This window comes from Chlorocebus sabaeus, chromosome 15 (genome assembly GCF_047675955.1).
Source record: "Chlorocebus sabaeus isolate Y175 chromosome 15, mChlSab1.0.hap1, whole genome shotgun sequence".
NCBI lineage: Eukaryota > Metazoa > Chordata > Mammalia > Primates > Cercopithecidae > Chlorocebus > Chlorocebus sabaeus.
The window spans coordinates 6,291,049-6,307,899 of record NC_132918.1 but is presented as its reverse complement, the minus strand read 5'-3'; the positions used below and the strand labels follow the sequence as shown (position 1 = coordinate 6,307,899).

The window sequence follows — 16,851 nt, the reverse complement described above, 5'->3', positions numbered from 1 at the left end:
TTGCAGCAAAGACTGGTGATCTAAAGGTATTTATTCAAAGCTGGTGGTAGAACAAAAACAGTCTTACAGATTCTACCTCTTGATTAACTCAGTGGCTACTTTTGCCTTTTCTCGAAGTTCTTTTGCAAGAACGTAAAGATATTTTTGTTTCATTAGTTAAGTGCAGTAACTTTATTCCTTTGTGTTTCTCATAAGAAGTATGATTTGGCAGTCTGCCGTAAGTTTTTTGGTTTTTTTCTTCCTCTTTGAGACAGGGTCTTGCCCTGTCACCCAGGCTGCAGGGTAGCTGTGTGATCACAGTTTAGCTTACTGCAGACTTAGCCTCCTGGGCTCAAGTAATCTTCTCACCTCAGTCTCCTGAGTAGCTGAGACTACAGATGCATCCCACCACACCCCGATAAGTGTTTTAACTTTTTGTGGAGATGGGGTCTCACTATGTTGCTCAGGCTGGTCTCGAACTCTTGGGCTCGAGCAATCCTCCTACCTCAGCCTCCCAAAGTGCTGGAAAGTGTTGGGATTACAGACACGAGCCACCACACCTGGCCTGTTATAAGTTAATACAATAATTCATCAACTAACTTAAAGAACACTAAGACTCTTATAAAAGTAGGTATGAGTTTTAGTAAAAGTATTAAAAGATAAACTGTCACTTAAGGAAAACTAGAGAACATATCAATGGCAAATGGTGTTTTTCAGAGGTGATACCATTCAACACTCACATGCTGAATTGGGCCATTCATGATAACTCCAGGACACACGTCCATCAGTAAGAGCCTACGTGTTTCTCTGAACACACCGTAAGCGAAAGAATATAAAGTAGTCTAGTTAACATGATGTTTAATCAAGGAGCACGCTCCTAAAGATGTTTGTTCATTCATTCTACAGACATTTTTCAGAGGCCTGCTAAGAGTCAAGCATTATGATAGACACCATGGATAAAAGCAGCTAAAATCTCAAACAGTGTGGGTATAAATAATGTGACTAGCACTAGAACAGGTGTCATGGTGGGGATTCTGAGTATAAATATTTTTTAAAAAATAAATTTTCCTGTATATTTTTGGCTTTTACCTCCTTAATTTAGGCTTTCTGAATGGCACAGCATTTCTGAGGAGGCAAACACCTTTCTACAGAGCAAAAACAGCATTTGTATAAATTGTGTCTTTGGGGAACCAAGAGACTTTAAATGTGTTTAAACCAATAATTCAGTCAATATCAACATTAGCTTACATGTAATATTCTCTTATAGCCCAATTTTTTAAAACACCGCATTCTTAGAAGTTTGGTTTCTAAGATGTCACTTTAAGCTCTTTTGCTTGTTGCTTTTGTGGGATTCACAAGGTTTGTTCTCAGGTACATAAATGAAGGTTAGTATAGAGGATAAATATTATGATTCTCATCTGGGAAAGACAGGTGCTGAGATGTAAAAGAGAGGATCCTCGCCACCTGTGCCCCCACCCCGCACCCACGGATCTGCAGTCTTACCTGCGGGGAGAAAGGTCTCCGAGCCTGGCCTGCTGCTCCAGCTCAGGGTTCCCCCTTTCATGACGGCTTGCAAAGATTTCTTCATTCTGAAGTGAAGGAAATTTTGTTAAGATTTGATATTGTGGGGACCTCCTAACCTATATTTTTCTCTCTCCCAATTTCTGTGTTTGATTTTGGTTTTGATTCCCTCGATAAGCAAAATAACCAGTTTCTCATGCTGCTCTTCCTTGGGTTTTCCCCAGCTGCTCTGTGGATCCATTATGGTTTTGCCCTTTTTGGCTTCCTTTAGGCACACTAAAAACTCATTCCCAAAAGCAGGTATCGGCCGGGCATGGTGGCGGGTGCCTGTAATCCTAGCTACTTGGGAGGCTGAGGCAGGAGAATTGCTTCAACCTGGGAGGTGGAGGTTGCAGTGAGCTGAGATGGCGCCACTGCACTCCAGCCTCAGCAACAGAGCGAGACGCCATATCAAAAAACGAAAAAAACAAAAAACAAAAAACAGGTGTCCTTTCCCCTTAATCATGAAGGGCTATTCACACTGTATTCATAAGTGATTCATAAGAGGACAGTAAAGCGATCATTGCATTCAGCATCTCCTTTTTTTTTTTTCTTGTAAGAAATCAAGGTCTGGAAAAGTTGCACTCGTCCTAAGACCAGAAAGTGCTGGAGGCAGAGATGAGGTAAGCCCAGTGTAGGCTTTCACAGAGGTGTGATAACAAGTCTAACTAAAGACGTGTCTGGGGTACTAGTTTTGCCAATTCAGCTCTAAAACAATATGGCAATCTTATATTCCAAGTGTGTGTGTGTGTATGTATATATATGTGTGTGTGTGTATATATGTGTGTATATATATGTGTGTGTGTGTATATATATACACACATGTTTTCCTTTTAAAATAGGATGCCAGTCCCATAAGAATCTAAATTTTAGTTCCCTCTATTATATATATCTGACCAGGGACCAGATAATATTTTTCATGTGTCAATATATAAAAGTTGGCCGGGTGCAGTGGCTCATGCCTGTAATCCCAGCACTTTAGAAGGTGGAGGTCAGTGGATCATTTGAGGTCAGGGGTTCAAGACCAGCCTAGCCAACATGGTGAAACCCCGTCTCTATTAAAAATACAAAAATTAGCCAGGCATGGTGGCAGGCACTGGTAATCCAGCTATTTGGGAGGCTGAGGCAGGAGAATCACTTGAGCCTGGGAGGCGGAGGTTGCGATGAGCCGAGATTGTACCACTGCACTCCAGTCTGGGCAACAGAGTAAGACCTTGTCTCAAAAGAAAAAAAAAAAAAACCATATATATATATATATATATATATATATATATATATATATATCTCCCACGATTCAAATTCGAACCAGTTCCAGGATTCAAATTCAATGTAATTATTTTCACCACACTACCAAAAAGTCTTTCTTCACATTTTCTATATAAAGTTGAACTAATTCATATAGCAGTGAATGTTACATTGTATCCTTTTGCAGTTTCTCATCTATGACATTACTATGCCCAAACTCCCTACTGAACTTTGAACTCAGTCTTACTCATCTTTGGATCACCAGCGTGTAATACAGGCCCTTCATAAAGACTGACCATTATTACTAACAAAATTTCCTCTCACTGTGAAACCTGCTCCCAATTATAAAATGAATTGTGCTCTTTCGAACTCTGTTGATCTATTGTATGTGGGGTGGATTGTAGAGTCTTATTTCATAATAACCTAATGATGGAAAAATAACAATGATTCAGGTGTAGGTGATGGACATTGTCATCTTTTACATTGAATGATGACATCTCCCTAATTTATAGATTTTGTCATGCATGAGATGCCCTCAGGAGCTTGCAGGAATGCCTTGGCACGTTGCTCCTGCTGACATGTGTCAGACGGTTGGTGTGGGGGTAGAGGGAGTCTCCTCTGCCAAGCAAGTCTAATGGAATATAACACTGGTGCCATTGAGGATGCAATGGGAAGGACCCACAGCAGATCCAGAGACTGCATTCATGAAAGCTGCACTGTATACCAATGTTTTACTAAGGTGTAGACAGATTAGTTGTGTTCTAGCATAGTGGCTTTCAGCCTGACCACAGCTCACAAGAAGTACATCATAACACACACACACACACACACACACATACACACACAAACATTTTTCATTTACATCGTAGCTGATGAGATATCTTTTATTTTTATGTTTAATTTTTATTTTATTTTATTTTATTGAGATGAAAAGTGAATTGTAGCCAAATTACTTTTAGGAAATCTTAAAATTATACATTTTGAAAGATCTAGGAGGAAGAGAGCATATTCAAGTAAAAGCTTTCTTTTATTCAAATAGTAGACCAAAAAAATTGACCATAGAAACTCAGCAATTGCTGCCGTATTTCTTAGTGAGGGATTCCTTAAGAGCTCCATTGAATGATAAAAGGATACTCTTCTAAAGCAGAGCAACAATCGTTTTTTGTGACACTGCATCCTTTTTCCCTTCCTTCACCCTGAATTTCCCCTAGGGTATACCTAGGAGACGGAGGGCTGGCAGCCAGCTGGTGCTGTGAAAGGGAAGTCACTCATGCCTGCCCTGTCTGGAGGCCAATCAGGCGGAACAGCCCTTCTCCCCTTATGGTCATTTTATCCTGAAGAAAAAGGGTGGCAAAAAGATGGCAAAGAAGATTGCTGATCACAGACCACTGTTACAAATATAACTGGCCGGGCACGGTGGCTCATGCCTGGAATCCCAACACTTTGGGAGGTCGAGGCGAGCAGATCACGAGGTCAGGAGTTCAAGACCAGCCTGATCAACAAGGTGAAAACCCGTCTCTACTAAAAACACAAAAATTAGCCGGGCATAGTGGCGCATGCCTGTGGTCCCAGCTACTCAGGAGGCTGAGGCAGGAGAATCACTTGAACCCAGAGGTGGAGGTTGAGTGAGCTGAGATTGTGCCACTGCACTCCAGCCTGGGTAACAGAGCAAGATTCCGTCTCAAAAAGGTTGGGGCGGGGGTGGCAATGAAGGCAGGGAACTGCTCTGGGTCCAACTCCCCTCACATATACCCAACCCCCGTATCCACCCCACAAACCTCCACCTCCCCACTTCCAGCCTCTCTCCAGTTTCAAAGTGACGCCAACCAACACACAGGCTCTCCAGGAGTACCTTGAACTTCTTACATTTTCTCATTACACTTATAATCTAATTGTTTTCTCCCCTATATTTTTAAGAAATACATGCTCTCAAAATTGAATTTTGAGGAATTTCGTAAAAAAAAAAAACAAACCAGTTTTGTTTTCAGTTTCTCTAAAGGACACAGAAACCTTTCTCAAACTCATACTGTGAAAAGTCCCAATAGCTAATTTTCAATCGATTATTGAAATTGTTTTTTTCTTCCCTAAAGGGGAGATAGCAACCTTTGAACGAAATTAAATTAACTTTTTCCCAAAGTTAAATGATTTTACTTTGTGATTTTAGGAATGTGTAGAAAGCGATTTCAGTTCCAACTCTTAAAGTAAGGCTATCTGGCCGGGCGCGGTGGCTCAAGCCTGTAATCCCAGCACTTTGGGAGGCCAGAGACGGGCGGATCACGAGGTCAGGAGATCGAGACCATCCTGGCTAACACGGTGAAACCCCGTCTCTACTAAAAAATACAGAAAACTAGCCGGGTGAGTTGGCGGGCGCCTGTAGTCCCAGGTACTCGGGAGGCTGAGGCAGGAGAATGGCGTAAACCTGGGAGGCGGAGCTTGCAGTGAGCTGAGATCCGGCCACTGCACTCCAGCCTGGACAACAGAGCGAGACTCCGTCTCAAAAAAAAAAAAAAAAAAGGAAGGCTATCTGGGCTGGGTGTGGTGGCTCACACCTGTAATCCCAGCGCTTTGGGAGGCCGAGGTGGGCAGATCACCTGAGGTCAGGAGTTTGAGACCAGCCCTGCCAACATGGTGAAACCCTGTCTCTACTACAAATACAAAATTAGCTGGCATAGTGATGCGCGCCTGTACTCCCAGCTACTCGGGAGGCTGAGGCAGGAGAATCGCTTGAACCCAGGAGGCGGAGGTTGCAGTGAGCTGAGATCGTGCCACCACACTCTAGTCTGGGCAGCAGAGTAAGACTCCGTTAAAAAAAAACAAAACAAACAAAATAAACAAACAAAAAAAAAACAAGGGTATCTGGTAATTTAAGGTAAAAGTATTATTTACTATTATGATCACTTTCCTTAAAAACAGGAGCTATTGGCCGGGCGCGGTGGCTCACGCCTGCAATCCCAGCACTTTGGGAGGCCAAGGCAGGTGGATCACAAGGTCAGGAGATCGAGACCACGGTGAAACCCCGTCTCTACTAAAAATACAAAAAATTAGCCGGGTGCGGTGGCAGGCGCCTGTAGTCCCAGCTACTCAGGAGGCTCAGGCAGGAGAATGGCATGAACCCGGGAGGCGGAGCTTGCAGTGAGCCAAGATCGTGCCACTGCACTCCAGCCTGGGTGACAGGGTGAGACTGTCTCAAAAAAAAAAAAAAAAAAGAAAAGAAAGAAAAAAAGAAAAACAGCTAATAGCTCATTAGACCCAATTCTGAGGAGAGAATAAAAAGTAGATTTCAAGCACCCGTACCACTTTCTTCATTTAAAGAATGACAATAAAATGTTAAAGGTTTAGCATTTTCTGGCATTGTAAATTTAATTAATTAATTATGTAAATTATGGAAATGAGAAATAAAATGAAAAGGTATGTCACGTAAGAATCAATAATTATCAAAATGTTCTCTACCAAATGGGATGCAGGAGAGGATAGTGAGAAAAAGGAAAGGAAAAGGAAGGGAAGGAAATAAAGGCAAAGGTATTTACCCACAGCCTGAGTCCAGGGTGTTCTACACCATGCAGCCCCAGGGTGAAAAATACTAGCCTCAGGAATGAGTGGCTCTGTCTTCCTCTCCACAGCTGATGGGAAAAAGAGGGGAAGCCTCAACTGTTTTTTTTGAGATTCACTGGGTTTTGATATGGAGAACAGGAAGAGACTGTATCCTAGCAGCGCATTCACAGCTGGTTTGTCTGCCCTATTTGCTCTACCCTAGCACTTCTTTTCCTACTTTCCATTTTCACTGCCTGCAAAAGCCACTGCAATATTACTTTGGAAAACTGGGCAGTCTGTCCCTTTTTTAAAACCGCAACTATTTCCAGGAGAGTTAAAGGGCTTTCAGACTGCCCATCATTCATGCATTGTGGTGAACTAGCTCAGATTGCCTCTACCTTTAGTCCAGATCAGCTGTCTTGGGAGGGGGGCTTCCTGGAGGAAAGGACGAGGAGAGGAAGGTTTTAGGACATTGTATAGACTGAATCCCCTTTGGAGGGGAACGGCAGACTTGAGGAACAAGCCTTAGTGTTCCTGAGGCTTTGTGGAAATGAGAAATGAATAGAGAAAGGTAAGAGACTGGATCCTAAATGCAATTTTGCCTATTTCAAAATTTTCAGATGGTCTTTTTTTTTTTTAGACAAGGTCTTGCTCTGTTACCCAGGCTGAAGGAGAGTGGTGTGATCATAGCTTCCTGAAGCTTGCAGCCTCAAACTCCTGAGCTCAAGCGATCATCCTGCTTCAGCCTCCCAAAGCGCTGGGATTACAGGCGTGAGCCACCACCCCCAGCTTCAGGGTCTTTTTAATCCGAGATCTTAAATTTCCCAGCTACCATTGTTAGTAATTAATTCAATTCACTTGCTGGTTAAATTGGCTTTTATAGACTGGACTAATACTCTAAACACTATTGGTAATAGTTTGTTTTCAGGAAAAACATCTTATAAAACTGACTGCAAATGTTTTAACAATGATTTGCAAATATGTAATTCTGTTTAAAATATCAGGAAGTGAGAAACATGTTATGTGATAACTTTTGCCCATTCCCAAACCAAGAAAATGTAAAGGAAGTAAGTGTGCCAAGGCCACTGAAAAGAAGCTGCCCATACATCTTTAATCTTCTCAGGCTGTTTGGTTTCATCTGATTTTAAGCTCCATGGATAAATTTCATTGTAACAATTTTTATGTCTGTAAATCTTAACCTATAAATAAAATCACAAATCAGAAAAGTACTTTATTAGGCCAGTCTTTGTCCCAGCAAATTTGGTCCAAAGCTAGTTTACAAATAATTGCCACACAGCTACAAGGCCAGTGGGTTGACTATCCTAGCATCAATGGTGCGGGCAGGGCTGCAGCCTCTGGGGCAGCATTAGCCCCACTGACAGAGGGTATAGGGTGCTCTTATCAATCTATGAGACCCCAGCCCCAACCTGGACTCAGCTGTCATAAGCCTTTACTTCTTACTGTTCCTCCTAAGTACTTTATCCAGCCAACAGATTCATCCCATGAGGAATCCAAGATGGAAACCTCAAAGCTGTCTTTGATATCATGCTTCCTCCCCCTACCTTCTCTGCCTTGATCCGTTCCTTCATTCTACACATTTCCTCCAATAGTCATGTTCTAGGCACTACAGAGAATGTTTCAGTCAATGGGTATAATTTCTGCTCATCTCTTTTTGCCACGGCTACTAGTAAGCTCTCACCACTGATGTCTCAGCCAACTGTGACAACTGCCAGAGGCTGGTCAGCCTGCCTGCCTTCATCTAACCTGCTCTTCAGTGTCTACCAGAGTCAGCTTCCTAATACACAGGTGCCCTCCTCCTCCTGTCAACATTTCTCAATGACAGCCTCAGTAAACTGTCTCTCATCTACCTTCCCAGCATTCTTGAGCCATTCCCAGGACAGCCTAGGCCCTTTAGACCTCTGAGATGTTATACCCTTCCTCATTCTGGAATGCCCTTCTCTGTCTTACCCACCTTTCAGAGTTCTAGTTATTCTTTTTTTTTTTTTTTTTTTTTTTTGAGACGGAGTCTCGCTCTGTCACCCAGGCTGGAGAGCAGTGGCACCATCTTGGCTCACTGCAACCTCTGCCTCCCGGGCTCAAGTGATTCTCCTGCCTCAGCCTCCCGAGTAGCTGGGATTACAAGTGCCCGCTGCCATGCCCAGCTAATTTTTGTATTTTTAGTAGAGACAGGGTTTCACCATGTTGGTCAGGCTGGTCTCAAACTCCTCACCTCAGGTGATCCACCTGCCTCGGCCTCCCAAAGTTCTGGGATTACAGGTGCAAGCCACCACGCACAGCCCTATTTATTCTTTAGAGTTGAATTCAAATGCCACCTCCTTTGAAAGCCATCCTTGATGTCCTTGTGAGGAACTGCTTTCTCTACCACATTATATATTCCTTTTACTGTAGAAACGTCATTCTGCTATATATTATAAATTATTAGAAATATGTTGTTTTCCCCATGAAAGTTTCAAGTTTCCTGAGTTTAGGCCTGATGATACAATCATTTTCATATAACCCATAGCAATTGCCTTAATATATATTAAATTGAGCTGAATAAGCCATGTACCCAGTTGGACCCACCAAATATTTTAGTGATGTCATTTTTTTATTGGTGAAAGAGCAAGGCCAATGGTGATCTTAATGTTATTCTCTCTTTCATCTTATTCAGCTCCCTCAACAAAAATACATTTCCTAGCTTAATGTAATCACCACCTCACTCCCCTGAACTTCAGATCCTATACTAGCCTGAGAAATCCAGATCAAACATAATGAGTTCTCCTTTATCCCACGTCCTCATGGCCTATAAATGTAACCTCTAGGACAATGTTACAAAGAGTGAGATCTTTATACCACCTGCATTCTTGTCACCAAACGTGTAAGTTAAAAACTCAGATTCTGAGTGCAGTGGCTCACGCCTGTAATCCCAGCACTTTGGGAGGCTGAGCCAGGGGATCACCTGAGGTCAGGAGTTCAAGACCAGCCTGGGCAACATGGTGAAACCCTGCCTCTACTAGAAATACAAAAATTAGCCAGGCGTGGTGATGGGCCTCTGTAATCCCAGCTACTCTAGAGACTGAGGCAGGAGAATCAATTGAACCTGGCTGAGATCACTCCATGGCACTCCAGCCTGGGCAACAAAGTGAAACTCCGTCTCAAAAAAAAAAAAAAAAAAAATCAGATTCCGGGACCCAACCCTACACTTCCCTAATTAGAATCTCAGAGAGTGGGGCCCTGGGAATCTACATAATTCTTAAGCTTCTCAGAGCTGTGGTACACAGGAAACCATGAGAATCCTTGTTCTGGAAACTTCAGAGAACTTGGCTGGGGGCTACCCCAGGATTTGGTGGAGTCCCTGAATCTCCTGTTAGCTCTGACACTGACTAGACTTCAAATATCATAGAAGACAAGCACTGAAATGTGTTTATAGTTCTACAGTTTTCTTGTTGAGAATCAGAAATATTAATAAAAACTTCTGGGAGTCAAAGTAATAAGAAGACAAGGAACTGAATTTAGTCCTTGATCTGTTATCATTTGGCAGTAAGGTACATATTCAACAATAGGATCATTCTGTATAAGCCCCAAATCTGACCTTCTTTCACCTTCTTTTCATCTTTCACACTGACCATTCTGTCTTTTAAACACAGGATTAAATGAGGAACTAAAATTCACCAAGAACCTGCTAGGTATCAGGTACAGTGCAAGTTGCTTTCCACACATTTCTCATTTAATCAGCCACCTGTGAAATTGCTATGATTTATCACCATTTGGCAGAAAAGGACATTTAGGGCACAAGAGATTAAATAAGCTGCTGGTTGGGTACATTAAGATTAATAAATAATCAGATAGATAAGTTAGGTAGTTAAGTAAGCTGCCAGATTAGTAAACAGCTAGTTTCAAATCCCACCTACAACATTTACTAGTTGCATGACCCTTGGGGAAACCCAGCCGCTGAGTCTCATGGCACTGCTGATAAAACGGAAAACATCATCCTCACAAGGTTCTGAGGACTAGAGATGGACTCAGGTACACACAGCACCCAGTACAATGTCTGGCCTTCAGCCAATGATAGCAACCCTCCACTCACCTCTCCATTCCCTTCCAGCTCCTGCATTCAAAAACTTTTATTTATTTATTTTTAATTTAGGAGGCTCTTTGCTCAGAATCCTGAAAAGGCTTCTGTTACTTTACCTTTTTTTTTCAACCTCTGGGAGCACAGAATAGGCTTCTGCTCCTTTAAATAACTTTAACAGGCACCAAGGAACACTGTTAGCTCTTTCTTAATTCTGTAGGTCCACATTTAGGAAAAAGAAATTGTTAGCCTCTGACTTATTTCCAGCTTACAAAAAGGCTGTGATGTTGGCAGCCCAGGAAAAGTAGTTCCCATGAGTCATGCTTTCAGCTTCCAGCCAGTGAAGAACAGGAAATAGTGACATCACTATTGCCAAAAAGCACAGCGAATCGCTTCCACCACAGGGCTTTCCCAGATGACGTCAGTGAGCTGAGCACAGGGCATCACTCTTGCCAGATGGCCCCGGAAGAGTCTCAGCTGCCCTGTCAAGTTTAGCTTCTCAAGTTCCCCAGAACCAGCACAGCAAGGATCATCCCTCCAGAAAAGGAAATGATTTCTCTGATCGTGATCAAACCATGTCATGATTTCAGTTGTAGGTGGTGAGTATCAGTGACTGTATTATACATGGTTTTGGTTCACAGCTACTTTTTTTTCTCTGCGTACTTACTCTCAAGGGCAAAGGGGTGGCATTTATCACAATGTTATGATTCACTCTGCTAGACTGGCTGTGTTTCATTTCATCTTTGAGTTCTAGACCTAAGGCCAAAAGGATGTCAGAATTGCCACCCAGAGTTAGCTGCATGCTCTATGCATCTTGGTCATCTCTCTTGGACAGCGGTCACTAAACACAAGCTGCAATGATTATTGTTGATGTAGTCAACTGATTTGTCCCCCTTTTAATAATCCATGATCCACACAGACATGAATCTAAACCTTTTTTTTTTGAACCTATCTTTTTCTTACTAGTTTTCTTATGTATTTTGGAATAACAATTTCTCTGGTTATAATACACAATGTGTGAAACACTAACTGCATTTATTGGTCCTAAATTCATTCCTAAGTCTAGGATTTGGGGATTTAGTGCACAAATCCACTTTCTTCCTGCTCATGTTGTTCATGACTTTATGGATTCTGCTTACATTTCCTTCCATAGCCTTGGTCTTTCTAAGCAGAAATCTGACCAGCCTCTGTTCCTACTCTGCTTCCTCCACCACCTTGACTGTTAACATATGCTGTTGTGGGAAATGCTTTTCATTAAATATGCAAACAAATCAACAATAAGGAAGAAAACAACTAAAGCACAGAAGGATGATTTTAACATGGACTTGTGCTTGTTTAACAGTACCCATACTGTTTGGTGAGTTGCCTAAATACAGAGGGGGATGGCATCTTAACAGGATGGGTTTGGAGTCTGAATTAAATAAACAACATGGCAAAAGAAGGAAGAAACCAGAAGTTGGGTGACCAGGGCTTCTTGGATTCTACTCAACACTTTCCACACCAACAGGCCTCCCATTCTATCCCCACTGCTGCTCCTACACTGTCTATGTTTTTCTTTTACAACAACAACAAAAAACCATAGAACTTGTTTACTGTTCACAATAATTGAAATAAATCACTCTAATTTGGATTCCTTTATATGAGAACTTCCATGTGCTTAAAACTCCCGTAGCATCTTTATAGTGTGCAGGTCATAAATATGTTGTCTGAAGATGGGCAAAGTAGGTCATAGAGATAGGAAGTGAGTTCATGTCATGTTGTGAGTCAGTGGCAACAGAATATGAGCTCAGGGGCCAAATCTGAGCTCTGATCATGTGACACAGTCCTCACCTTCAGAGATGACACTCTCCCAGAAGTCCAGGGTGCAGAAATGGATAGGCTGATGTTCACTTTTGAAGAGGACCACAATGAAACCCTTTTAATATTACTTAATGATTCCACAGACATCCTGGGTGTTAAATCAGGTGAATCTATTTTTAAAAATTGCTATTTACTTTTTTAGGTGGCTGATCAAGACAGTATGAAATTTCATACAGTTTCCTAACTTGAGAAAACATGGTGATGCAATTCCTCCAACCAGAAGGGATTTATAGACAGCAGTGGCTAGGTCCTAATCTGCCCTGAATACAGGATGACTACACAGATTGGCAGATGGACGCAGCTTTCTCTCTAAGAAAAGTCTGCTGAGAACCCTCGTTCCCGCTCTGTTTCTGCCTCCAAGAAGAAAAGCCTAAAACTCACTTTCTTCCAGACTCTTTAAAGGTCAGTGGAGTTCCCGTGGGGTTCATATTCAGACGCTTTGGGGATTGATGATGGATCATAAATGTTGCTGAAGCTCATTTGAGCCCCTGGCCTCATGGTTTCAGAACCATTCAGCCAGTCAAATATTTAATTTTCAGGGAGGCAGGGGAAGGGAACCCCTCCAGGGGTTGCTATGCAGCAACATATATTCACAATTCACAATTAATTATACTTCAGTTTCTCAATGTATGTTACTTTAAAATTATACAGTGCTTAGCAATTTTCAAATTTTCATTTCATGCTCAAAATATTTTCAGGACGTAGCTATTGTTATACCCATTTGTACAAGCAAGAAACTGAGGTTTCAAGAGGTTATGTTGCTTAAACCCAGATCTGCCTGATTCCAAACCTTATGTTTTTTTTAAACTTCTATTTTGAAATAATTATATTAAGTCACATGAGGTTGCAAAGACATGGAAAGTCTCATGTCCCCTTTCTCCAAACCTCCTCCAATGTTACCATCTAACAAACTGACACTGGCACAAGCCACAGAGCCTATTAAGGGTTCACCAGTTATTCACGCACTTGTGTGTGTGCATGTGTGTGTGCAGCTCTATGCAATTTTGTCATGCTCTTTTTTTTTTTTTGAGACATGGTTTCGCCCTGTTGCCCAGGCTGGAGTGCAGCAGCACAATCTTGGCTCACTGTAACTGCCACCTTCCAGTTTCAAGTGATTCTCCTGCCTCAGCCTCCCAAGTAGCTGGGACTACAGGCGTCCGCCACCACGCTCATCTAATTTTTGTATTTTTAGTAGAGATGGGGTTTCACCATGTTTGCCAGGATGGTCTCAAACTCCTGACTTCGTGATCCGCCCGCCTCGGCCTCCCAAAGTGCTGGGATTACAGGTGTGAACCATCGCGCTCGGCCTGTCATGCTCTTTTTATACATGAACCATATACTGTTCTACCAATTTTAAATATGAAGTCAGATTACAGAAATAAATAAAATGATTTTTCTTTTACTACAACAGTACCTACCGATAATTACATACACAACCAAATTTCATTTCTAGCTGCCATTAAGAAGAAAGAAAAGGATGAAAAGAAAAAAAATCCTATAAACCCCAGTTCTTGAAAGCATTAGTCTGTGCTATGTGCCTTGATGGGCTTATCTTCTGGAGGTGACAATAGGTACAGATTAAGGAAACATGATTTGTTGATTTATTGATAATTATGACAGCAATCTTCTCTCTTGTCAGAAAGTTCCATAAGTAAAATAAAGGTAATTTTACCTTGACTTCAAATTTAGTCTCATTGTCTTCCTTTCTCCGGGAGTTCAACTCTGTCTCTGTATAAGGTTCCTCAGACGTTCTCAGAGGAGGAGCTAGAGGGACTAAGAAAACCTGCCATTAATTTGGTTATTTGACTTATAAATTATAACTCAGAGCACTTTGTCTGACTTGGACAAATAGCTGGACCATGTCAATGTGGTTAACTAAAAAAGCTCAGTTGAGCTGCTGCATTGATTTCCCAGGTGGTGGATGAAATTGGAGGTGAAGGAGAGACAGAAAAGAAATAGAATCCTTGACTCCAGGGACTTGGCATTTCAGCAGAAGAGAAAAAAGTCACACCCAGCACCATACGAAACATCAAACTACAATAAATCTATAAATATAGTAATGTGGTAAAGAACAGTAGATTTTCTGTCATTCCCATTTTTAAGACTCAGCTAAAAGGTCACTTTCGGCTGGGTTTGGTGGCTCACACCTGTAATCCCAGCACTTTGGGAGGCCGAGGTGGGCAGATCACCTGAGGTCAGGAGTTCAAAACCAGCCTGGCCAACATGGTGAAATCCCGTCTCTACTAAAAAATACAAAAATTATCCGGGCACAGTGGCATGTGCCTGTAATCCCAGCTACTTGGGAGGCTGAGGCAGGAGAATCACGTGAACCCAGGAGGCAGAGGTTGTGGCGAGCTGAAATCGTGCCACTGCACTCCAACCTGGGCGACAGAGCTAGACTCCATCTCAAACAAACAAACAAACAAACAGGACACTTTCCTCATGAAGTCTTCCTTATTACAAACTTTATGGATTCCTTTATGCACTGCTGCTTTGGCATGCACCATGGGTACAGCATAATGTTGCACTTAATGTTGTTCTCGGATTCGAAGACTAAATTCTAGGTGCTGCATTGTATTGAATGTATTTTCCATTATAAAGGTAACTAATTTTTGCTTATTATAGAAAATCTGAAAAACACTAAAATCTTAACATTGAAGCATAGTCACTTAGTATATTTCCTTATAGTCTTCTTTCAAATGCTCTCCCTCTTTTTACCCACATACATGTGTACACACAATCATACTATGATTGTACTGTAAGAGGCTGGCCATGCCTGTGATAGCCAGCAGTTGTTGCAGGTAATCTGATGGTATAATTGTTGGATTCCAGAACTGATGGACCCACATTTATCAGTGAATGGGAGGACTATGAGAATCAGTTGGCTGAGTCAGGAAGAAATTGGGCTGTCTTGCTCTTGCTCTTTTCTCTCGGTCACTGTATCTCCCTTCTCCCCTTCCCACAAGGTCCTAGACACCTGGGAAATATCCTTTCTTTAAGCTCCATGGCCATTTGGTAGTAAAATTGGGACTTGGAGAGGAGAAGCCCTGGTTAGGCCTCAAGGCTTCCTAACCCACCTTACCAGCTTTACCAAGCATTGTGGGTGATGGCCACAAGGCTAATAGATAAGAGGTACTTTGAATTCTTATTTGTCACAGTCGCCACCCTTGTATATGCTGGTCCCTTGGGAAACTCACAGGAGATGTGATTAATCCCAGGCAGGATTTGAGCATTTCTTTTTTTCTTTTCTTTTCTTTTCTTTTTTTTGAGATGAAGTCTCGCTCTGTTGCCAGGCTGGAGTGCAGTGGTGTGATCTCAGCTCACTGCAACCTCCACCTCCCAGGTTCAAGTGATTCTTCTGCCTCAACCTTCCAAGTAGCTGGGACTACAGGCACGCACCACCATGCCCAACTAATTTTTGTATTCTTAGTAAAGATGGAGTTTTACCATGTTGGCCAAGATGGTCTTGATCTCTTGACCTCATGATCTGCCTGCCTCGGCCTCCTAAAGTGCTGGAATTACAGGCGTGAGCCACTGCGCCCGGCCGATTTTAGCATTTACAGGTCCCAAGACCAAAATGCCATTCATCAAACGCCACCAATATATCACCCTGATTCTTAGCTATGATAGACTTGAGGGAGGTTGACATCTGACCTCCAGAGGCTCCTCCCAACCCTTTCATTCTGTGAGCCAACTGGAAGCAGCTTGGGCTTTCTATGGGTTTTTCATAGATGTTATGTTGAAAATGGTAGGAAAGTACACTGCTACCCCAGGTTATATATATGACCATTAATGCTGCTTTGTAATAACAGACAATCCTTTGGGCTCCTCCCTCTCTGTGGGCTCTCTATAAAGTGAGTGATTCCAGGCACAATAACTAGATGCTAGAAATGGATGCACTATAATTGGTGACACCATGACTGAGAAGCGCCTGTCCTTGACACTGTAAGTAGAGCGAAGCAGTGAAAGGTAGGGCCGCAGAAGCCACACTGCCAATGTTCAAGCCTTGCTCTTCCATGCACGAGGCACACATGATTACAGTCACCTCTGTGCCTTACCTTTTTCATCTGTAAAGTAGGGAAAAATGAGAAATCCTATAGTAAAGGGCTGTGATGAGGCTTTAATGAGTTCATTTGTGAAGAATGTAGATCATATACATGCATAACATATTTTAGCTATTATAGTCACATGGCATAAAAAGTTTTTTCACATTCCTTATGAACTTCAGAGGTGTTAAAAGTTGTAGCCAACGCATCCAGCTAACAAGAGTCAGAGCTGAAATTCCAGCTCTTAAGCCCTTCCACCCATCTTCTTTACACTGTGAAATACCATTGCTTATCTTGGCACAGACTCAGCTACTAAGGAATCACACAAAAATGTTTGAAAAGCCTTTTAGTGACTTGCTAGAGTCCACACTCAGTAGATACTTGCCAAAAACAAAAGTGCAGGATTGTTCTGCAAAACGAGCTAGTTGTTGGACTTAGGTCAATGACAACCTGTTCAGACTTGACAAAGACCTATTTATTCTGGAAAGGAGTGTTATCTATTATGAAATCTTGTATTTGAAAAGCCGAGAAACAAATCTCTAATTCTTGCTTTATTTA

At 42.1% G+C, this 16,851-nt stretch overlaps 1 protein-coding gene and 1 long non-coding RNA gene across 3 annotated transcripts in view; one reads left to right on the top strand and one right to left on the bottom strand.

Moving 5' to 3' along the window:
* The window catches only part of MCF2L2 (MCF.2 cell line derived transforming sequence-like 2), a 261,670-nt gene that overhangs the window by 95,180 nt on the left and 149,639 nt on the right, over positions 1–16,851 (bottom strand). For both annotated transcript variants that reach the window (XM_007971965.3, XM_073023421.1), the window contains exons 14-15: positions 13,920–14,020; positions 1,483–1,568 (exon numbers count right to left, since the gene is read on the bottom strand). In XM_007971965.3, coding sequence (XP_007970156.3) covers positions 1,483–1,568; positions 13,920–14,020 — 187 coding nt within the window. The remainder of the gene's footprint in view (positions 1–1,482; positions 1,569–13,919; positions 14,021–16,851) is intronic.
* LOC119620702 (uncharacterized) lies at positions 10,308–13,908 on the top strand. The gene is made up of 3 exons (XR_005237255.2): positions 10,308–10,986; positions 12,390–12,649; positions 13,701–13,908. It is a non-coding gene; the product is annotated as an uncharacterized lncRNA (long non-coding RNA).